Source organism: Podarcis tiliguerta (genome assembly GCF_965153285.1).
Source record: "Podarcis tiliguerta genome assembly, chromosome: 2".
Taxonomy (NCBI): domain Eukaryota; kingdom Metazoa; phylum Chordata; class Lepidosauria; order Squamata; family Lacertidae; genus Podarcis; species Podarcis tiliguerta.
The window spans coordinates 20,570,229-20,593,900 of NC_139535.1; the positions used below are offsets into that span (position 1 = coordinate 20,570,229).

At 47.6% G+C, this 23,672-nt stretch overlaps 2 protein-coding genes across 3 annotated transcripts in view; both read left to right on the plus strand.

The window, feature by feature from the left end:
- The window catches only part of LOC310670712 (epidermal differentiation-specific protein-like), a 15,822-nt gene extending 9,071 nt beyond the window's left edge, over positions 1-6,751 (plus strand). The window contains exon 3 of the mRNA XM_083426409.1: positions 3,595-6,751. Within this exon, the coding sequence (XP_083282535.1) occupies positions 3,640-4,776 (1,137 nt within the window). The 5' untranslated portion in view covers positions 3,595-3,639 and the 3' untranslated portion in view covers positions 4,777-6,751. The remainder of the gene's footprint in view (positions 1-3,594) is intronic.
- An 8,891-nt stretch (positions 6,752-15,642) lies between these two features.
- Positions 15,643-23,672, plus strand: part of QARS1 (glutaminyl-tRNA synthetase 1) — a 32,177-nt gene continuing 24,147 nt past the window's right edge. For both annotated transcript variants that reach the window (XR_014507541.1, XM_083425076.1), the window contains exons 1-4: positions 15,643-15,839; positions 19,417-19,564; positions 21,937-22,046; positions 22,973-23,048. Coding sequence is in view for 1 of the 2 variants with exons in the window: in XM_083425076.1 (XP_083281202.1) it covers positions 15,717-15,839; positions 19,417-19,564; positions 21,937-22,046; positions 22,973-23,048 (457 nt within the window). In the remaining variant the exon portion in view is untranslated. The remainder of the gene's footprint in view (positions 15,840-19,416; positions 19,565-21,936; positions 22,047-22,972; positions 23,049-23,672) is intronic.

A 23,672-nucleotide genomic window follows, 5' to 3' on the forward strand; every position in this document is an offset into this window, starting at 1 on the left:
GGAGAGATTTAAAGGTGCTTCAGAAGTGTGCTGTGTCTGCAGCCGAAGTGGCAACGCAGAAGATATCCAGACTGTTTCAATCCAAGCATTGCAATACAGGGGGAATGGGTTCACATCTGTCACAAGGCTCAGATCACCTTCCTCTCTGGTGAAATGTATTCGGCTACATCATTGCTACGGGGTTATAGCGGACAGAATCCTTTTAGAAAATGGGAAGATCAGCCAAGAGTGTGTTTTGGTTTCCCCAAAAAGGCCAACCAGATGTTCCAGGAAACTCTCAAGAAGGTGATAGTGAGCCTTTACCTCCTTCCTGATTCCTATGCAGTCCCCTCAAGAGGCAATTTTGAACGATTTGCTAGTCATTACTTGACTACCCTTCCCCTCCCATGCTCAGTAGTCTTAATCATAGGGCTGCCAGACATCTGGATTGTCCCAGACATTACTGGGATTTCAAAGGCGGGATTAATGTCTGCATCTTAGGCAAGTCAATCAAAAAAATTCCTCTTTTTTTTTCTTTCAGGGTGTTCTGGTCTTTACTTTTGGAAACAGAGCAACCCTACCTGATCATTAGATATAGCATAAAAGTGTCTCCCTGCCTGCGCCACAATCTGCTGCTTCCTTGACAGCTCAGTAATTTAGATTTTTTTAAAAGCAGCATAGCATAAGAACAGAATAACAGTGGTACCTCGGGTTAAGAACTTAATTCGTTCCAGAGGTCCGTTCTTAACCTGAAACCGTTCTTAACCTGAAGCACCACTTTAGTTAATGGGGCCTCCCGCTGCCGCCGCACTGCCGAAGCACAATTTCTGTTCTTATCCTGAAGCAAAGTTCTTAACCCGAGGTAATATTTCTGGGTTAGCGGAGTCTGTAAGCTGAAGTGTATGTAACCTGAAGCATATGTAACCCGAGGTACCACTGTATTAAAATACAATAACCTATTAAACATTAAAAGCTTCCCTAAACGGGGCTGTGAAGCAGAAGCTTATACAGTGGTACCTCGGGTTACATACGCTTCAGGTTACATACGCTTCCGGTTACAGACTCTGCTAACCCAGAAATAGTACCTCAGGTTAAGAACTTTGCTTCAGGATGAGAACAGAAATTGTGCTCCTGCGGTGTGGCAGCAGCAGGAGGCCCCATTAGCTAAAGTGGTGCTTCAGGTTAAGAACAGTTTCGGGTTAAGAACGGACCTCCGGAACGAATTAAGTACGTAACCAGAGGTACCACTGGCCTGTCAACCCCAGCTTCCTGTTCTCACCCTTGTCTACAAGAAGCTTGTAAGCAGATCCTGAGTGCGACAGCACTATTCCTGCAGGCAAGATTCTCGGAGACTGGATTTCAAAGGCGCATTGCCTCCAAATGTGGATGGAGAACAAAGCCTATGCGGGAGTGAGTACAGAGGTCTGTCCTGAAACTCCCAATGTTTCATGAGATGGCACAAAGCTTCGTTAGATAGCAAAAAAAAGTTATAGCATTAGGAAAGCAGGAGAGAAAACATGTCTCTCTCCACTTTCTACACACACCTTGATTTGGTCCCAATAATTGGACGCAGGGCCCATCCTGGCCAGCTCTGCTAAAGGGAAGGCCCAACTACTCTTAGCTGTGAAACCAGCATTTCTTTAGCATCCACATTTTAAAGAATAATTACTTTATTATTTCTGGGCGTTGAGCCATCCGATCAGTATTTGTGGGCTAGGAATGGGTGAAACTTACCAAGTTTCTCTCAGTTTCCTGTTTCCTTGAGTTTGTGATTTATTTTTTTATTTTTAAGCCGACATGGACATTCGCCAGCATATTAGTATAATTGTCTCCTAATATACATATTTTTGCAATGTTAACAACAACAACAATTTTATTTATACCCCGCCCTCCCCGGCCAGACAACAACAACAATAATAATCAATTTTATTTATACCTCGCCCTCCCCGGCCAGACAACAGCAACAATAATAATCAATTTTATTTATACCCCGCCCTCCCTGGCCAGAGCCGGGCTCAGGGCAGCTAACACCAGTAAAATTACAATAAAAACATAGTAGGGGGAAAAACCAATTTAAAATACAGGTTAAAATGCAATTTAAAATGCAACCTCATTTTAAAAGTAGCCCATAGGTCAAAACCATAAGGGGAGGGAAACATAAGGGTTAGACTGAGTCCAAGCCAAAGGCCAGGTGGAACAGCTCTGTCTTGCAGACCCTGTGGAAATATGTCAAGACCCTCAGGGCCCTAGTCTCTTGTGACAGAGCGTTCCACCAAGTCAGGGCCAGTACTGAAAATGCCCTGGCCCTAGTTGAGACCAATCTAACCACCTTAGGACCTGGGACCTCCAAAATGTTCCCTAATATAATGCATGTTTGCATGTTATTTCACTAATATATGCATTTCAATGCACACTTTAGCATTCGCATACTTGCACACATTCCTCATCCAAGAGCTGTGTTGCAAAATTCAGAGAAGCATGAATTTTCAGAGGATGAATGTGTTTTGATTTGTGTATTAGGTAGATTTGCCTTTGCATGAGAACTTAATCAAATTTCTCTCCCATCAATACTATTGGCTTCACTTCAATGATATGTTAATTTGTGTGTCATCTTGGCTGGTTGGCTCTTTTTTTAAGTCCATGGAAACTGTTTAGATCTGGTATGTTGACAGAAGAAAGTTTCATGCATGTACTGAATGGAGAGGACAGTTTGAAATGTAATCTCAGTTTATGGTACAATGAGCCTAGATGCTGCTGCACCGTAAAATATCTTAATCCTGTCTGTCTACTGACAACGGAAAAAGACAACGACAGTTGGGTGGGAATGGTGGCAAAGGTAACAACAGATGAGGGCTTTTGCACTTTTGTACATTTCAGTTACAAATGGGTGTACAGTGGTACCTCGGGTTACATACGCTTCAGGTTACATATGCTTCAGGTTACAGACTCCGCTAACCCAGAAATATTACCTCAGGTTAAGAACTTTGCTTCAGGATGAGAACAGAAATCATGCTCCGGCGGTGCGGCAGCAGCGGGAGGCCCCATTAGCCAAAGTGGTGCTTCAGGTTAAGAACAATTTCAGGTTAAGAACAGACCTCCGGAACGAATTAAGTACTTAACCTGAGGCACCACTGTATTTCAGTTAGGGGTGAGGACTAAGGCCACATTCACGCCATACATTGAAATCATTATGATACTACTTTAAACACTTGTGGCTTCCCCCAAAGCATTCTGGGAGCTGTAGTTTGTTAAAGGTACTGAGAGTTGCTAGGAGGTCCCTATTCCCCTCACAGAGTACTTTAGCAGTCCTCTTCTTTTCACAAGGAACTCTGGGAATTGTGAGGGGAATAGGGATCTCCTAACAACTTTAACAAACCCCAGCTCCCAGAATTCTTTGGGGGAAGCCACCAGCGTTTAAAGGAATATCATAATGCTTTTAATGTGTGGTGTGAATGTGGCTCTATTTTCACCAAAAACATAGATTATTCTTTTTAGAAGGATTTGGAGGAAGAGGGAGAAAAGTCGCCCCATGCAGATGCATGCAAAGGTCTTTGTTTCCATGTGAAATTGGTACAATCGAACCAAGAAAGTAAATCTTTCCACTTTCCCTTCTAGCAGTGGAGACCTGGGCAACACCACTGTTTCTGACTCCCATTTGCCATGGGAGACGCTCCTGCAGAGGTTGTGATGTCTGCCAGACAGCCCAGCGTGAACAAGATAATTGTGTACGACAAGGCCAATTTTCAGGGGCTCAGCAAAGAGTTCACCTGCGACATCCCTGACCTTCACGACCTGGATTTTGGCGATTGCATCTCCTCCCTGAAGGTGATTGGGCAGCCTTGGGTGGCCTACAAAGCCTCCAAGTTTGAGGGCGATGGCTTTGCTTTTGAGGAAGGGGATTACGCAGAGATCGACAAGAGCAACAAAATCTCCTCCCTCCGGCTGGTCCACTACGATCTCTCTGACCCCCAGATCACCCTCTACGAACTCCCCAACTATGAGGGACAGAAGAAAGTGGTGAAGGAAGAAACCAACCTCGCCTACGGCTACTTCAACGACCGGGTCTCTTCCCACGTGGTGCAGAGCGGCGCCTGGCTCCTGTATAAGCACCCGAACCGTGGCGGGTGGTACCACATCGCCTGGCCCGGGGAGCGTGTCCACGACTACAAAACGGAGCTCGACTTTGACGACAGCTTGTCCCACTTGCGCCCCCTGCAGGCCGGCCGCCCCATCGTCACTGCCAAACTCCTGTGGGACCAGAAGAAAGTGGAGGACGAGAAGGACGTTCTGATCGACGAGATTGTGGGAACCAATTGCACCGAGTACGAGCAAGCGTTCACCGCCAACACTTGCCGGGAGTACAACGCCACCGTCATCCAGAGCTTCCACTTCAGCAACACCACGTCCCTGAAGCTCGGCTTCTCCTTCCAGGTCACCGTGGGAGGTGCCAACGTCTTGGCGGTGGAGAAAGGGAAGCACGAGTCGACCACCACCAGCGAGAAGGTGGAGGTTATGCTGCCTGCCAAGATCCCTCCTTGCACCCAGCTCACGATCCACGTGGTCAAGAAGGAGACCACCACCTCGGTGCCGGTGGAGCTGACCATCTGCCAGAATGGGAAGGAAAGGAAAGAGCATGCGGAATACCGGTGTGTGTCTGGCCGCACCATCAGCACCAGGTACACCATGAAGCCTGCCTCAGCAGCGCAGGGTGATGCCTTCGCCAAACCTTCTCGTGTGGAAACAAGGGAGCATTCCCATGCTCAGCCTCAACCAGGAACATCTGGGGAGAGATCCTAAACCCCTGCCTGAATGAACTTTTTGGGTGTTGCCTGAGGACCTCTGTGGGGTGGCCACTCCCATATCATACTCTGCGGGTGAAGGGGAAAGTCTTATTTCAAGGGTGTGGGACCTGTGGCCTCCAGGTGTGGCTGGACTCCCAACCCTCATCCTCCTCAGCTGGCAAAACCAGCGGTCAAGGGATGATGGGAGTTGTAGACCTGCAACGTCTGGGGGGCCACAGGTTCTGCGTCCCTGCTAGGCTGTTATCGCTGGGCATGGTGATGGTTTCTGGGTTTGTAGGGTTCGTTTAGAGAAGGGTTGAAGATAGCATTGCATGGGAGTAAGCTACTGTGGTAGTTCAGAGGGCAACCTCCACATTGAAAAACACATGAGGTTGACTAACAAAATGTAAATAAACGAATAAACGAATAACGACTCAAGTCTTCTCTCAAGGATGTTCCAGCAGACAATAACAAAGCCAAGAAGGAGTCTACTGAACTGCCTCTCCACAAACATCTCCCAGTATATTTACGCTTATCTGGCAGGAGATGGTCAGGGAATGGTCCACCTTGGAGGAAGATTAGTTGAGGCGTCTCTTTAATCCTGGGCTTTCCAGTACCAGTCCTAGAATAGCAGCAGTAGAATAGCAGCAAGACTATCTAGGTCAAAGGTGGCAGGACCAAGAAGAAGGGCCATAGCTCAGGAGACAGAGCCCGTGCTTTGGATGCAGACGGTCCCAGGTTCAATTCCTGGCATTGCCAGACAACAAGGCTGGGCAAGGATTTCGGCTGAAGCTCTGGAGGGCTATTGCCAGTCATTGTAGGGGTAATACTGGGCTAGATGGAGTGATGACTCAGGATAAAGCAATTTCCAATGACTTTACCTACCCAAAGAAATGGACTACAGTGGTACCTTGGTTCTCAAACTTAATCCGTTCCGGAGGTCCATTCCAAAACCAAAGCCTTCCAAAACCAAGGCGCGCCTTCCCATAAAAACAATGCAAAATGGATTAATCCGTTCCAGACTTTGAAAAACAACCCCTAAAACACCAACTTAACATGAATTTTTACTATCTGACGAGACCGTTGATCCATAAAATTAAAGCAATAAACAATGTACTGCAGTCATACAATCAATCGATCAGTAGCTGAACTGGGTTCCACACAGTCACAAGAACAAAACAAAAAAGAGCCGCAAAACAAAAATGCAGAATAAATAGCAAAAACAGACAGACCTCGGTGTAACACTCAAAATGCAAATTCTGGTTCTAAACACAGCATAAGGAGTCTCTATAGTATATTTTATTTTAAAATGGGGTTTCAGAGTTTTTAGGGGGTTTTGAATGTCTTATGTAGATTTTTCAGTTTCGTTGTTCTGTATGGGACAATGACAATAAAGATATCGTATCGTAAAACGGAGCACATTTGGCTTCTGAAAAAAGTTCACAAGCTGGAACACTTACTTCCGGGTTTGCAGTGTTTGGGTTCCAAGTTGTTTGAGAACCAAGGCATTTGAGAACCAAGGTAGCACTGTACATCATCCAGGATGTCTGGTTGCATGAGCATTTAAGGTGCACGACATCAGCATTGAAGGCAATAAAACAAAATTCTAATGGTTTGAGCAAGTGAGCACAGGTTACAGAAGACTCTTCATGGTCCCCTGTCAATTCTAGGATTCTCTGGTTTGTTTGTTTCTTTGACCATGCATCTGCTTGGGATAAACAACTTCACTGTCATACTGGGTCTGAAACAGGATTGGGCAACTTCTGGCCCACCCAATAGTGTTGGACTACAACTCCCATGATCCCAGGCCATTGGTTATGCTGGTCTGGGGCTAATGGGAGCTGTATCTAGAAGACCACAGGTTCGCCACCCCTGGTCAAAAAGAACTGAGATTTTTCTCTGCCGTCTGCTTTCCAGGAAGAAAGGAGGAGAGGAGCACAAGGAGTCTTGATTTAAAATAAAATAAAAGTGCTTCGTGCATCCGCATCTAATCTTGACCCTTTCTAAAATTTATTTATTGGCATGTGTGTGTTTTTTCTCTTTGTAAAACTACAAAACAATAAAATTAAATGGGGATTAAGGGTTTTTCTCAGGACAGTGGAAAGTGTGCTGTGTTCCATGTGGTGGTGGCACTCATCCTTTTTTGGGGGGGGTAGGTTAGTGAGAAATGCCCCTATTTTCATCTCAGGAATGTTGGAGAGCATAGCATTCTTTGTTCCTGGCAAAGCCAGTGTGGTGTAGTGGTTAAGAGCGGTAGTCTCGTAATCTGGGGAACCGGGTTCGCGTCTCCGCTCCTCCACATGCAGCTGCTGGGTGACCTTGGGCCAGTCACACTTCTTTGAAGTCTCTCAGCCCCACTCACCTCACAGAGTGTTTGTTGTGGGGGAGGAAGGGAAAGGAGAATGTTAGCCGCTTTGAGACTCCTGAAGGGGAGTGAAAGGCGGGATATCCAATCCAAACTCCTCCTCCTCCTCCTCCTCCTCCTCCTCCTCCTCTTCTTCTTCTTCTTCTTCTTCTTCTTCTTCTTCTTCTTCTTCTATAAAAGTGCTCACTTGCACCCATCTCTCTGTGCTGAGCTTCCTGCTCTGCCCACTGTGCTAATTCTCACCCCAATTTTGAACTCACCTGGTTGTGCAAATGTCAAACGGAACAAAAGGCAGATGACTCAAAATTCTGAACCCACGTAGGCTTAAGTAATTGGGCGGCTGGCACAAGAATTGGGAAACGAACAGGATATTGTATGGGGTTTCTGAGAAGGATTGCTAAAACGAGAAGCGTCCCCGTTTGTTGAGTTTGTCAGAAAGAGTTTCCAGCCCACGGGATTGCACAGAGGACCTTAAGATGCACCATGAATAATGAGTACACCTAGATCCAAGAACAGGAAACCACAGTAGGATTAAATGGATAGTTCTCACCATGGAGGGGTCCCGCCTGGGATTAAATGCCAGTTGAGAAAGAGAGAGACTACAAATGGGAAAGCTAAATCAGCCCTGAACTTTCTGACAGTAAGAGCTGTGTGCAGTGGCAGAGTGTTCCCCACTGTAGCTGGGATGGACGTGTATGCTGTGGAGGCAGGGGGCACGGCCGGAGCGACTCCCACCCACTGGACCTAAACAGGACCATGCTGTGTCACCTGCCCAGTGGGGAGTCTGGCCGGCTGACATGGCCCTGCTTTGAGGGACGTACCTGAGAGCCCAGCGCTGCTTTGTGAGACTCATTCAAACTGTGCAGGGCTCTCAGGGCGCTGTGAGCTGTTGCGTCCTTCTCAAGGTGCCCTCCAACTGGTGGGCAATGTGCGAAGGACGCGACAGCTCGTGATGCGTCAGGGCATTGTGAGGAATGTGACATCCTCAGACTGTGCCCTGGGTGATGGTTTCTCCCAGCCTTGCCCACGCTACACCACAGGCTGTGTGGTCGTGGACAGACTACCCTGGAAGGTGGTGGAGTCTCCTTCATTGAAGGATTATCAAGAGAGGCTAGGTGGCTATCTATCAGGGATCCTTTTAGCTGTGATTCCTGCATAGCTGGGAATCAAGACTAGTTGAGCCTTGGGGTTCCTTCCAGCTCTACAGATCACCTTCAGGACATTGTCAAGAACAGCGTGGAGAAAATACAAGTCATTTCACTGCTCTGGCTCCTGGTTGTCCTCGCTGTTTCTTCTTGCTCACGCTGTTGACCCTTGGCTTGCACCATGCTAGTATTAAACTATGACCCCTCTGGGGTTGTCATGTGAGTTTCAGGTGCACGGCAGAATAACACATAGAGTTGCCAGAGAGGAGGAAAGGTCCCTGCTGTTCATTCAAGTGTTAAGGAGAGCAACTCTGCACTTGAGCCCCACTCCCTCTGTGGGCCTTGGTCCACCCATTGAGCTTGCGATGGGGGGGGGAGGCAGTTAATGGGGTCTCTTGATGTTGCCGCTGGAACTGAAAGTTGGCCCCTTTCTGCTCTTCGGAAGGGTCAGGTCACCACTACTTGGTGATTCAGTGCTGTCAATCATTGATCCGGCGGAGACCTGGCCGTGTCGTAACCTTTGGCCTAGTTAAATGTTTTGCAAGGAGAGGGGAGAATCCTGCCTGATGAAATTAAACAGCCCTTTGGTCTCAACAAGGCATGACATTGATGACTCTGTGGAAAAGACGCAGACATTTGGCCCAAATAATAATAAAAAAATGTTTACAGCCTTGGGAGCCCAATCCCTCTCTTGCAGGGACTGCTGAATCAAATTTGGTGAAAGGACTGAGTCCACCTCCTGATATTATTCTGGAAGGCCTCATGTACAATAATATGAGGAGTGTTCCCTCTAGGATATCCACGTTGCCCCCTACCCATTAGTTAACGGTTGTCGCGTCCATATAAGATGTATAAGAACGAGAATCAGCATTCTTCATTTTTTAATGTGATAGAAAAGCTGCCTTAGTTGTCCCACGTCTTGAAATGGAAAGGTTCCGAGCTCAGTTTCTGGAGCCTCAAGACCAATGTGCTGGAAAAGATCTCTGCTGTAGACTCCAGAGAGCTGCTGCTTTTCAGGGGTAGACATTGTCCTTGAAGCTGACCCAGAAACTCCAGCGGGTGCAGAATGCTGCGGTGAGGCTCCTTACAGGGTCCTTGCCGCAGGATCACATTCATCCAGTGCTTTACCTGCACTGCTTTACCTGCACTGCACTGGCTCCCGGTGGAGTACAGGGTCAGGTTTAAGGTGCTGGTTTTGACCTTTAAAGCCCTATGCGGCCTAGGACCCATGTACCTAAGGGACCGCCTCTCCTGGTATGCCCCGCAGAGGAACTTAAGGTCCACAAATGACAACATTTTGGAGGTCCCAAGTCGCAAGATGGTTAGTTTGGTCTCAACTAGGGCCAGGGCCTTTTCAGTACTGGCCCCGACTTGGTGGAACGCTCTGTCACAAGAGATTGGTCCCTGGGGACTTGACATCTTTCCGCAGGGCCTGCAAGACAGAGCTGTTCCGCCTGGCCTTTGGTTTGGACTCAGTCTGACCCTTATGTTTCCTTCCTCTTATGGTTTTGATTTTTGGGCTATGATTAAAATGAGGCTGCATTTTGAATTGTATCTTTAACCTGTATTTTAAATTGTTTTTTTCCCCCTATTATGTTTTTATTGTAATTTTACTGGTATTAGCCGCCCTGAGCCTGGCTCTGGCCGGGGAGGGTGGGGTATAAATAAAAAAATATTATGATTAAATTACCGATGCCGTGCGTAAGCCAAGACGTATAGAGGGGTTTAAAACTGTGTAGAGAAAGTGGCTTGGGAAAGGTTTTTTTTTCCCTTTTCTCCTTCTCTCTTATAATGCTAAGGTCACAAGAACAGGAGCCTGCTGGATCAGACCAGTGGCCCTTCTAAACCAGGATCCTGATTGCACTGTGGCTGACCGGATGTGTGCGGTGAGCCTACAAGCAAGACCTGAGTGCCACCGCCACTCTCCCCACCTGGGATTCCAAGGTACGCAGAGGCATCATGCCTCTGGCAGTGCTAGTCAAGCAGATCCTCCATGAATTTGTCCTAATCCCCTTTGAAAGCCATCCAGTCATCTAATGAATCTGAATGGCTGACAAAATGAGGTCTTCAAACACCACACAGTTAAACTAAGTTGCTCCCGTGTAATGTGATGGCGGCCACCAACGCGGATGGATTTAGAAGAGGGCTGGACCCATTCGTGGAGTATAAGGCTTCTAGCCACGATGGCTATGATCTACGTACCTCTAATGTTGGCAGCAGTATGCCTCTATAGCAGTGCTTCCCCCCCCCTAAAAAAAGGTTTAGGGGTACTCTCATTTTGACTCAAGAAAATCACAATTTTTATAGTTCAAATCGGGAAAAATAAATACAGTAAAGGGACAAAAGTACAAAGATTCACAAACTGTTTAGGGGAATGGGAAAGGAGAATGTTAGCCACTTTGAGACTCCTTCGGGTAGTGATAAAGCGGGATATCAAATCCAAACTCTTATTCTTGGCTCCTGCTTGTGGGCTTCCTAGAGGTACCTGGCTAGCTGCTGTGAGAGCAGGATGCTGCACTAGATGGGCCTGATCTGCCAGGGCTCTCCTTATGCTCTGATTGCGCCTATGGAGGCGGCGCATGGTTCCGTGTGACAAGACTGTGCTTCTGCCCCTCGTCTCCAGCTCCGAACCTGCCTCCTGCTTGGCCTCCTCCCATTGACTGGTCTAAGTTCTCTCCCATCCCAAAGGAGGCTCTGTGCTCTCAGGAGGGGCAATGGAGAGTGCTGGTGGATCTGCTCCCCTTTTTCCAACATTTGGAGTCACAAGGGGAGGACCTCTATACCCTTCAAGCTGTCCCGCCCTGCTTCTTCTCCTTCCTCCTCTTCCATCCACAGCCATCAAACCATGCCAGATCCTGATGGAACAGAGGGCTCATGGCAAAGTCTCCTTTTCTATTTTTCAGCCATTTTGCACTTTTGGGGCTGAGCCTGACTTATCCTATGATCTGCATGGTGCCTCAACAAACTATTTCAAGCATAATAATTTGTGTGATTATTAAAACAGGCTGGTGCTGTTATTTCAAAACCCTTCCCATCAGTTCAAAGTACTTTCAAAGTGGTTTATGATCAACAAAAATTTAAGTGTATGTAAAGGTAAAGGTAAGGGACGCGGGTGGCACTGTGGGTTAAACCACAGAGCCTAGGGCTTGCCGATCAGAAGGTTGGCGGTTCAAATCCCCATGACAGGGTGAGCTCCCGTTGCTCGGTCCCTGCTCCTGCCAACCTAGCAGTTCGAAAGCACATCAAAGTGCAAGTAGATAAATAGGTACTGCTCCGGGGGGAAGGTAAACGGCGTTTCCGTGCGCTGCTCTGGTTCGCCAGAAGCGGCTTAGTCATGCTGGCCACATGACCCGGAAGCTGTACGTCAGCTCCCTCAGCCAATAAAGCAAGATGAGCGTCACAACCCCAGAGTCGGCCACGACTGGACCTAATGGTCAGGGGTTCCTTTACCTTTTAAAGGTAAAGGTAAAGGACCCTTGGACGGTTAAGTCCAGTCAAAGGCGACTGTGGGGTTGTGTCACTCATTTCGCTTTCAGGCTGAGGGAGCCGGCGTTTGTCCACAGTCAGCTTTCCGGGTCATCTGGCCAGCAGGACTAAACTGCTTCTGGTGCAACGGGACACCATAACAGAAGCCAGAGTGCACAGAAACGCTGTTTACCTTCCGACCGCAGTACCTATTTATCTACTCACACTGGTGTGCTTTCGAACTGCTAGGTGGGCAGGAGGTGGGACCGAGCAATGGGAGCTCACCCCATTTCTGGATTCGAACCGCCAACCTTCTGATCGGCAGTCTCAAGAGGCTCAGTGGTTTAGACCACAGCGCCACCTGCATTCCCACTTAAGTGTATGTATGACACAGCAAGGACAATAACTAAACCAGGGCAACAGAACTGGAAGAAAACAGAAGCCTTGGTGCTTTTAAAAGGAATCTGTCCTAACCAGACAACAATCAAAAGTGGTTTCACCAGATGCCTTATTTTCTTTCACGTGCTGTTGATCTTTATCTTCTAACCTGCCCTGGGACCTTGTGGTGAAGGGAGGGCAAGGAATCCAAGTAAATAAATAAGTTCAGTCCTAAATCAAACAGACCCTGCATTTCTGTAGCAGTAGTCTGCTTTAGGCCTGCTATTCTGTTGTGAGATACAGAAATGTTATACTGTTAAAATGGACTATAAATTAAATTTGCTTCCATTTTTTGTTTCCCCCTCCAGAGCTGCTTGCCCCAAAGTCAAATAGTGAGTTAAGCCTTGGATTTCTTCTGGTGAGCAGCAATCAGGGTCAGATCTTTCATCAAACAAGGAGTGAAGGTGCTTAGTCTAGCCTGTTACTGTGTGTTACTCTCCTAGTAGGCAAAAGTTGCTTCACATCTTAACCCAGGCACTCTCTCCCTCTCCCTCTCTCCCAGACATAAACAAGTCCTAGACTGACAATCCTTCTGTCTGAAGATGGGACTTCCTGATGACTTTTGACACCATTTCTCTTCTCCTTTGAAGGTTGCAACTGCCAGCTTGCTCCCAGGGCTCTATGATAGCTATGATTTCGCAATAGCACATGGTCTTATTGTGTTGTGAGAAATCCATTTCTGTTGGTTTGTAAAACATTTCCACAGTCTTCCATCAGCCTCTAGCAAAGGGAGAGATGAGACTGCAGGGCATTTCTGTCAGCTCTGATGAGAGATCAACAACTTTTGGCTCCTTTTCTCCAAATGGTTCTGTTCCAACTGGTCATTACAAGAACGAGTTGCCAGGCTTGCTTCCCCCCCCTCTGCCCTCTCAATCACTTTTCCTTTTGTGTTATGTCTTTTAGATTCTAGACCTCAGGGTGGGGGCTGTTTTATCGCTGATATTTATAAGCTGTCCTGGAAGCCTTTTCTGACTGAAGATGAAATATGCTTGGAGTCGAGTGTGGATTTCATGCTCTTTATTCAGCTCACAGTAGTGAGGAATGAAAGTTCCCCCAAAATATCTGCTTTATATACATTACTTACACAATGGGCCACACATGATTGGCTAATTCTGGGATTCTCCTGTAGGCCAATCAGGTTGCGGATTCACTTCCACTTGGAGCTGGATTGGGTGGCTCCTGCACACCAATCATACCGCTGCATTGTTCTAGGACCAATCAGACTGCTGAATTCTGGACCCTATTATTCTAGGACCAATCAGATTGCCGCATTCTGAATCCTATTGTTCTAGGACCAATCAGACTGCAGCCTTTTAGATCCTATTCAACTCAGTACATAACAGAAGAGCAGGATGAAAATGCTATAAATGAATATTTTTTAAGCCCTGCAAATGCTTCCTGACTGAGTGGTCAATTAAAATCATTCTTATTGAATATAGGGTGGGAAAGGTTCAACAGTATTATCTCTATATTGTGGGTAGTGCAGTTATCTGTATTGCGGGTAGTCCAGAATTATTTGTATTTCCAGATGTGGGGAGAGGATTCGTGGTAAGAGAGAGATGATGCTATGTAGTCTAGAATTATTATTCCCTACTGTAATACTACAAAGAACATCCTTATCGAGACAGAAAATTAGGGATGTTATCAGAGTTTAAACTGCTGCCTTCACTAATGTCCAAAAACACTGCTGCAAAGGATTATTCTGGTTGCTGCTAAAACCCAATGCCAGCTCTCAAAAAGCAGGTAGCTGTGCCCATGCCCCATTTACTTGCACAACACTCAAGACTTCCCATAATAAACATCTTTATTATAAAAGGTTTTAAAGTGACAATGTAGTGCAACGTCAAGGTTGCAGGTTCAATCCCTGTATAGGACAGTTGCATAGTGCTCAGGGTCCCTTCCAACTCTACAATCCTATGATTACACAAGTCAAAACATTGGCCCATTTAGCTCAGTATTGCCTACACTGACTGGCAGCAGTCCTCCAGGATTTTGGGCAAAACCTACCTGGAGAGGTATAAGGGACGCGGGTGGCGCTGTGGGTTAAACCACAGAGCCTAGGACTTGCCGATCAGAAGGTCGGCAGTTCGAATCCCTGCGACGGAGTAAGCTCCCGTTGCTCAGTCCCTGCTCCTGTCAACCTAGCAGTTTGAAAGCACATCAAAGTGCAAGTAGATAAATAGGTACCGCTCCGGCGAGAAGGTAAACGGCGTTTCCATGCACTGCTCTGGTTTGCCAGAAGCGGCTTAGTCATGCTGGCCACATGACCCGGAAGCTGTACGCCAGCTCCCTTGGCCAATAAAGCAAGATGAGCGTCACAACCCCAGAGTCGGCCACGACTGGACCTAATGGTCAGGCGTTTCTTTACCTTTTAAAGGTAAAGGTAAAGGACCCCTGGACGGTTAAGTCCAGTCAAAGGCGACTATGGGGTTGTGTCGCTCATTTCGCTTTCAGGCTGAGGGAGCCGGCGTTTGTCCACAGTCAGCTTTCTGGGTCATCTGGCCAGCAGGACTAAACTGCTTCTGGTGCAACGGGACACCATAACAGAAGCCAGAGTGCACAGAAACGCTGTTTACCTTCCGACCGCAGTACCTATTTATCCACTTGCACTGGCCTGCTTTTGAACTGCTAGGTTGGCAGGAGCTGGGACAGAGCAATTGGAGCTCACCCCATTGCTGGATTCGAACCCCCAACCTTCTGATCGGCAGTCTCAAGAGGCTCAGTGGTTTAGACCACAGCGCCACCTGCATTCCGACTTAAGTGTATGTATGACACAGCAAGGACAATAACTAAACCAGGGCAACAGAACTGGAAGAAAACAGAAGCCTTGGTGCTTTTAAAAATAAAGCGAGATGAGCACCGCAACTCCAGAGTCGGCCACAACTAGACCTAACGGTCAGGGGTCCCTTTACCTTTACCTGGAGAGGTCAGGGATTGGACTCAGGACTTTCTGCTGCCTTTCTTTCTACTCTTTCTTTCTTTCTTTCTTTCTTGATAACAATTTATTAATTTTCCACAAATAACAATACAGGAAAAACCAAGAAAAAAATCATAACCAAATTAAACCATAAATTTTGGTCGACTTCCCTCCACTCTCCGTCTTGGTTCCATTATAATATACTTGTTTATGCACGTCCATAAAACCTTATAAACAATCTATTTTTAAAACCTTCTTCATCTTATTACAAGTGACTTTTAATGTAAAAATCTGTGCACAAAGCTCTCTCTACCCTCTTTCTATCTCTATGGCCACCTGATCCCTCGCTCTTCAAAAAAAGTCACCTTCGAGTAATGATGCAACGAGAAGCAACCCGCCGCCCCGCCCAGCGCCACATACGCCTCTCTCGGATTTGTCGCGGGCCCATGGGGAGGCGGGCGTTCCTGGCGGCGCTTCCCATTGGTCGCAAAGACCGAGGGCAGCCTCGGGTTGGCTTTCCCCCGCTCCTTGCCCCGCCTCCCTACCTACTTTGCGCATGGTTGGTTGGGCTAGGAAGCCGGCGCGCCCTACGTCGGGCGGAAGTAGAGGCGGCTGTGAGGAGCAGCATGGCGGCCGAGGAGCCGGGCGCGCTGGAGCTTTTCGTTAGCATCGGTCTGAGCGAAAGCAAGGCTCGCGAGACCCTTCGGAACCAGGCGCTCAGCGCGCTGCTTCGCGAGGCCGTCGTGCAGGTACCGTCGCTTTGCCCCTAAGAGACTCCGTTGGTTTCAGTTCCCAGGCTGCCAGCTCTCGCCCTCTAGTCTCTCTCCCCACACCGGTAGTGCTCCTGTATCTTTGAGAGCAACCTGAGAGGCTGAAATCCAACAGGTGTAGCTCACACCCATCACTGCATTTCCAGGCCAGAAAATGCTACAGAGGGGCTGAAGTTCTGCTGGTCATATAGCTTCTCGAAGGAGGAGTGGGGGGAACCAACCCCTAAAAAAACCCAAAAACAAAAAACCCTTCACTCTCCTCCATTCCTCTACAGTGGTACCTCGGGTTACATACGCTTCAGGTTACAGACTCCACTAACCCAGAAATAGTGCTTCAGGTTAAGAACTTTGCTTCAGGATGAGAACAGAAATCGTGCAGTGGCAGCACGGCGGCAGCAGCAGGAGGCCCCATTAGCTAAAGTGGTGCTTCAGGTTAAGAACGGACCTCCGGAACGAATTAAGTACTTAACCCGAGGTACCACTGTATACAGGTGGTACCTCTGGATACAAACGCGATCTGTTCCGGAGCCCCCTTCGCATCCTGAAGTAAATGTAAGACTCGACTGCGTGGGTCGCATTTCGCTGCTTCCGTGCATGCGCCTGATGTCATTTTGAGTGTGCATGCGTGAGCGGTGAAACCCGGAAATAACGCGCTCCGTTACTTCTGTGTCGTCGCGGAGCGCAACCCGAAAATACTTACCTTGAAGCTACTTCAACCCGAGGTGTGACCGTATATGGCACAGTTTTGAATGATCTCTCATTTTTATCATGCTTCAGTGAGTCTTCACAGAGATAACGCAGTTTGGCGAAGCCTCTAAAATTAGGAGATCTGCAAGTCTTCATCAAAGAGAGGGCAGAGGATAGATAGACTGGGTGTGACTGTAAGAAAGGATGGCTTCCAAGTTCAGTGTTCTATCCTGTGATCTCCTGCAAAGGACGAGAAGATCTTTTTTATTTTAAAGGTTTCTTTAAAATCTGAACTTGCTGCACCATCATGCCTCAGGAGCTGTCCCTAGCTATTTTAGCAATGCAATCTTAAATGCACTTCCTGGGCAGTTGGACCTCTTGAGCTGAATGGCACTCACTTTTGAATAAGCCTGCATGTAGTCCTGTCCTACTCAAGATGTGACTACTGTTGAATTCAGTGGGGCTTCCAGGTCAGTGGGGTTAGACACTGGTTTGGGGAGACCTATCTATCAGTGAGGCCAGTTGAATACAGCAAGACTTATTTCTAAATAAGCATGCTTAGGATTATGCTGTAAGACTGGATTCTGTCCCGGTGGATTCTGTATGGGGTCACTCTGGAATCTGTTCCCTGCCACTTGCTGTTATATGTTTTAACTGCCTGTTTTCATCTGGGACTCAGATTGATGCTCAGTTTGAGAATTGGTGGTCAACTATACCTCTGCAATTTCAAACTCCCAAGAATGAAAAGGAAAAACAGAATAATAATATCAAATGTTTAATAAGTATTATCTGTTGGGTTAGGAACTGAGTTTTGGAACTGAACTTATTAGGGCCTCCTGTGATTCCCCAATGGAGGTGATTCAAAGCACGGATAACTTCTCAGGAGCCTTTTGTAAGTCCTCTGACTTGTTTACTGTTGTAGGCTGGACTCAAGTTCAATCTGTGGTTCTGTCCCATTTCATGAACTCTCTTGTTTTTATTCGCCTTACATCCACTTTGGGACTTTTTTTGGATGAGGAAAGAGGTAGAAATGCTTCAAATAAACAAATTTCAGTTGTTGTTTCAGATGATCAAGTTACTATGAGTTTTTTCCTGCTTCTACATGAAGGATAGGGACGTGGGTGGCACTGTGGGTTAAACCACAGAACCTAGGGCTTGCCGATCAGAAGGTCGGCGGTTCGAATCCCCACGACGGAGTGAGCTCCCGTTGCTCGGTCCCTGCTCCTGCCAACCTAGCAGTTAAAAAACACGTCAAAGTGCAAGTAGATAAATAGGTACCACTCCGGTGGGAAGGTAAACGGCGTTTCCGTGCGCTGCTCTGGTTCGCCAGAAGCGGCTTAGTCATGCTGGCCACATGACCTGGAAGCTGTACGCCGGCTCCCTCAGCCAATAAAGCGAGATGAGTGCCGCAACCCCAAAGTCAGCCACGACTGGACCTAATGGTCAGGGGTTCCTTTACCTTTGCCTACATGGAGGATACATTTCATTTGCTTGTAGCATGGCTTGCAATTTGTGGTGACATGGGAAGGAGAGAGAAAGGGAGCTATGTGTACTTGGGCTTAATTCAGTTTCAGGATGAGGACTAAAAAGCAGGTGTGCATTCAGATTTACTGTTAAGGTCAGCATATGCTTCTGTGTTTATGTGATAAAAGTAAGGTTGGTGGAAATGTTTCCAACATATTCTAGCTTACCACGTTGCAAGCAGTGACTTTTCAGACAGCATCAGCCCTGTTCTGCAGCGGAATTGCCTTCTAGTTTCCAAGAATCTGAAAGTGAAAGTCCTGCTGGTGCTGAGAGGAGCTCCTTGAGAATAACCAAGAAAGCAAGAAGTCAGCTGATATTTGCGCTTGATTCCTGTTTTTCTTGACCAGGATGAAATCATTGGGGTGGGGTGGGGTGGGATTGGCCGGTGTCTACTTACAAAGCAGGGTGTACCCATTCATTCTGTCATTGGAGAGTAGACTGTTTAAATTATAGTTCCCAAAATGCACATGATTAACCTACATTGCTGCAGAGAGATGCAAGAGTTTCTTCACAGGGTTTAAAAAACCACAGCCATATCCGTTTGGGGCTGTCGTAATGCAACAGCATGCTGGAAATTGCTTGTTGCATAGTTATCCCTTGTGCATAGGCACCCAAACGCAACGGTGCAGCAACCCAGCGAAACGACATGGGGGTTACATAAAAATCCCTCTGCTGGTGGCTGGGACTTTCCCCTCTGCAACCAGGGCAGTTCTGTAATGCTGGCTCTTAAGTTAGGAAGGGGCAGGGTAGAGATGGTGTCCTGCTGTTGCACAAGAAGTTAACTGGGAAGAGAAGGATCATAGCTTAGTGGTAGAGCATCTACCCAAGTTCAATCCCTTGAAGGTAGGATGGGGGACGTTTTCTGCCTGAAACCATGGAGAACTGCTGCCAGTCCGTGTAGACAATACTGAGCTAGGTAGACCTCAGTGGTCTCACTCAGTATATAGCAGCTTCCTAAGAGCTCCTCTGTCTCATTCTTCAGAAACCTCTCCTGTCACCTCTTCTTAACATCTTTAGACGGACATCAGCCATTACAGTGGTACCTCTGGATGCGAACAGGATCTGTTCCGGAGCCCCATTTGCATCTAGAAGCAAACATAACAAGTGGCGGCACGTCTGCGCACGCATGCATCGCTTTTCGCCCCTTCTGCACATGCGCATGACGTCATTTTGAGCGTCTGCGCACGCGTAAGCGACGAAACCTGGAAGTAACACACTCCGTTACTTCCGGGTTGCTGCGGAGCGCAACTCGGAACGCGCTCATCCCGAAGCACATTCAACCCGAGGTATGGCTGCACACCAAACCAGCTTTTAACTCTCCTGTTGACCCCTCTCTCCCTTTTAGGCTCGAGGAATCCTTGGCTCAGCTGCTGACAAGACAGTTGGCACCCTGTTATACAATGTGGCCTCCAGGCTTAAGGACCCAAAGCACCTTGGCTTCCTTGTGGAGTATATCGCTACCAAGAAGATCGTTACAGACCTGCAGCTCAACGGTACACATTTAGGGTTTACGCCGGCTGTGGCAAAGATGTTCCCTTCACGAATTTCACCCTTTTAATTACATAGCTCTGCCTTAAGTCACCAAGCCTTGCACTGAATGCACAACCAGGCGTTAGGGCAAAGGTCGCCAACGTGGTGCCTTCCATGTGTTGTGGACTACAACTCCCATCATTCCTGATCATTGGCAATGCTGAATGGGAGTTGTAGTCCGAAACATTGGGAAGGCACCTTGTTGGCTGTCCGTATATTAGGATTGTGTCTCTCTTCAGTTTCTGGAACAACAAAGTTCTCCGGCAATGTAATTCACAGTCCATCAGGACTTTTCATCTCCTGCGGCTTAATCCCAGTGTAGTCAAAATGGTGCCCTCTGGATGCTTCAGACTACAGTTCTTATCGGCCCCACTCAATGGGGCCAATTGTCAGGGATGGTGGGAGTGGTTGCCCAAATATCTGGAGGCCAGCACATTGGCTATCCTAGCAGCCTCCTGAACGTAGGGTGTTCCATGCAGAAAGCAGTGTTTGGCCTGGTTCTCCCATGCTGAAGCCTTCTGAAAGTGGCATAGTAAAACAGTCCAGGTGGCTCACACAGACTGTCACAGGGAAACCTGGCACAAGAACCTGCCAAGGCTGCTAGCTAGTCTTGCCTGTGGACAAATCCTTCCTTGAGCCCAAGCTGCGAAACTTACCGGAAAAATAAGAAATCAAGATAACCAACTTTTTATAAAAGAATGGAAACGGTTTGTTGAATATTTCCAGATAAATTGTAAACAGATGAAAACATTAGCAGGATTATTGTAATAACCTGCAGTTTTATAAGAGCATATATTTACAGTAGATAATTAAGTGAGCAGGTTAAATGAATTTGGATATGCAGAAGATATTAAAAAATAAATTTAAGGAACCACAGAAAAAGGGGGGAGGAAGTCAAATTTTGAAATGTTAAAATGGTTGTAAATCTAATGAAAAGAGTAAATTTGAAAAGTATAAATAAAAAACTTTTTAAACAAGGAACTGAATCATGAGCATAATGCAAAACGCCGCCGCCTGCCTTGCCTTGAGAAGGCTTGTCTTGCAGGGCCAGGGCTGCTGCTTGTTCCTCCCAAGGACTTTCCTTTCTTTTGATTTGTTAATGTGTTGATTTATTGGGGGTAGCTCAGTTGGGTAGAGCATGAGACTCTTAATCATAGGGACGCTGGTACGAGCCCCACATTGGGCAAAATATCCCTCTGTTTCCAGCTGACCCTCGTGGTCCCTTCCAACACTTCTACAATCCTATGGTTTAATTGTGGTCTCGCCCTCCAAGGAGTCGGGGGTGATGAAGATTGGCAATTCCTCTCTCCCCACCCCGATGTTACCTTCATAACAACCTTGTGAGGTTGGTTAGGCTGGGAGACGCTTAACTGGCAGAGAACACCAGATGAGCTTTATGTTAGGATATTCTGTATTTTTCGCTCTATAAGACGCACCAGACCAATAAGACGCACCTAGTTTTTGGAGGAGGAAAACAAGAAAAAAAATATTCTGAATCTCAGAAGCCAGAAGAGCAAGAGGGATCACTGCGCAGTGAAAGCAGCAATCCCTCTTGCTGTTCTGGCTTCTGTGATAGCTGTGCAGCCTGCATTCGCTCCATAAGACACACACACATTTCCCCTTACTTTTTAGGAGGGGAAAAGTGAGTCTTATAGAGCAAAAAATACGGTAGTTCCGTTCCACCTTAAAAGGGAACAGGCATGACTGTTGTGTGTCACATGCCTCTTTACTTTCAGCGCAGTCTGCTGGGAACTTCCGTTTGTATGTTGCTTTTGCTATCTTGCTGTTTTGCTGGAGATGAAGGGAAGCAGACATGTTTTTTCCTTTGTTCCCGAACTATGCTGATTAAATGCTGTAAATAATGCTTACACATGTCTTTGTCCGCCACTTCTGTTGTGAGGATTTATTCACTCTGCTGATGAGAGCGTGCAGTGGCGTAGCGTGGGTTGTCAGCACCTGGGGCAAGGCAAGTAATTTGCGCCCCCTAACCCGTGGATTTGCGCCCCCTAACCCTAAATCCCAGATGTTGCGCCCGGTGCAGCCGGCCCCCCTGCACCCCCCATGCTACACCACTGAGAGCGTGCACAGCTTCTAAACGTATCTGAGCCTCGTGTCGCTGATGGATGCTGTACTGGGAACCAGAGTGTTGCCCGGCTGCCGACCGGTAGCTAGAGCCAGCTGGGAGCCTGCCAAATGCCCCCATCTCCCTGGCAGCATCCCAACACTTTATAGCTAAGTGCGGATTTGAACCCAGGTCTCTCTCCAGTCCACTTTATCCACTCTTAACACACAGGCGTTCCTTCTCGTAATACACCTGCGTTCTTTGTGCTTGCAGCGGCTCTGGAGTACGTCAAAAGCCACCCCATGGAGCCCATTGATGCAGCAGACTTTGCCAGAGAATGTGGCGTTGGCGTGATCGTGACGCCAGAGCAGATCGAAGAGGCGGTGAGTGTCAGCCCTTGCTAGGAGCAGCAAGTGACGCCATGCTCCAACATGGGCCCATCTTCCACGCTTGGAGCTGGGCAAAGGGTGTCTACCCAGGCCTCTGTGTGTCGTGGTTTTTTTGTCAAGAGAGACGTGTGCAAGGCAAGGTCTGTGTTGTTGCTTAAGCCTGAATCACAGAGAATCCTGCCAACCACATCCACTTGGGTAGTTGCCTGGCCAAAAGGCTTTTAGGAAGACTCAGATATCCAGGGAGCATCTTTGCCCAAAGGTGGGAAGTTGTCCTAATGGCTCAGTAACTTCCCTCCAGTGTCGGGGAGGGTTTGGGGAGCTCTGTCTGGCAGGAAAGAGGCTCTATTGGTCGGCAAAAAAGGAAGAAAAGTGTGTATAATAATAATAATAATAATAATAATAATAATAATAATAATAATTTATTATTTATACCCTGCCCATCTGGCTTGGCTTCCCCAGCCACTCTGGGCAGCTTCCAACAAAATATTAAAATACTGTAATGCATCAAACATTAAAAGCTTCCCTAAGCAGGGCTGCCTTCAGATGTCTTCTAAAAGTCTGGTAGTTGTTGTTCTCTTTGACATCTGGTGGGAGGGCGTTCCACAGGGCGGGTGCCACTACCGAGAAGGCCCTCAGCCTGGTTCCCTGTAGCTTGACTTCTCGCAGTGAGGAAACCTCCAGAAGGCCCTCGGCGCTGGACCTCAGTGTCCGGGCAGAACGATGGGGGTGGAGACGCTCCTTCAGGTATACTGGACCAAGGCCATTTAGGGGTTTAAAGGTCAGCACTAACACTTAGACCTTCCCCACCCCACCTTATTGCCTTGTATTTAGCCTTGTCTGGAAGCCACTTGAACTGGCTCTAGTTTCTCTCTCTCTCTCTCTCATTTTATAATCAGATTTTCTCTTTTCCTTCCTAGGTGGAAGCTTCCATCAGCAAACACAGAGCCCAGCTCCTTTCAGAGCGTTACCGCTTTAACATGGGGCTTTTGATGGGTGAGTGACAGGCCGGGCAGGGGAGTCTGCAAGTACGTTCCCATTGTGAGACACCTGCTTACTGCTGGTGCGTCACTGCGCTCATTCTGCAACCTGGCCTTGTGCGCTTTTCCAGACTCTGCTCGTTTCTTCTTAAACCCGCCCACTCCCTTTGCAAACTCAGCCAGCGCACTCCGCAATAGGACTAACCGTGAACACAGGAACATATCGGAAGGGGCCATAGCTCAGTAGTAGAAAATCGCCCTTGCATGCAGCAGAAGATATCTGGTTAAATCCGCCCCCCCGGTAGGGCTGAGGATGCTTCCCTGCCTTGAAATCCTGGAGAGCCGCTGCCAATCAGTCCAGACCAGGGTTTTCTCAAACTTGGGTCTCCTGCTGTTTTTGGACTACAACTCCCATCATCCCTAGCTAGCAGGACCAGTGGTCGGGGATGATGGGAGCTGTAGTCCAAAAACAGCGGAAGACCCCAGTTTGGGAAACCCTGCTCTAGACCAAGATGGACCAATGGTCTGATTAAGACAGCTTCCTGTGTTCCTAATGTACGAAGAGCCCTGCTGGGCCAGACCAAAGGCCCCTCTAGTTGGGCACCCTGGTCCTGCAGTGGCCAGCTATATGCCTCTTGGA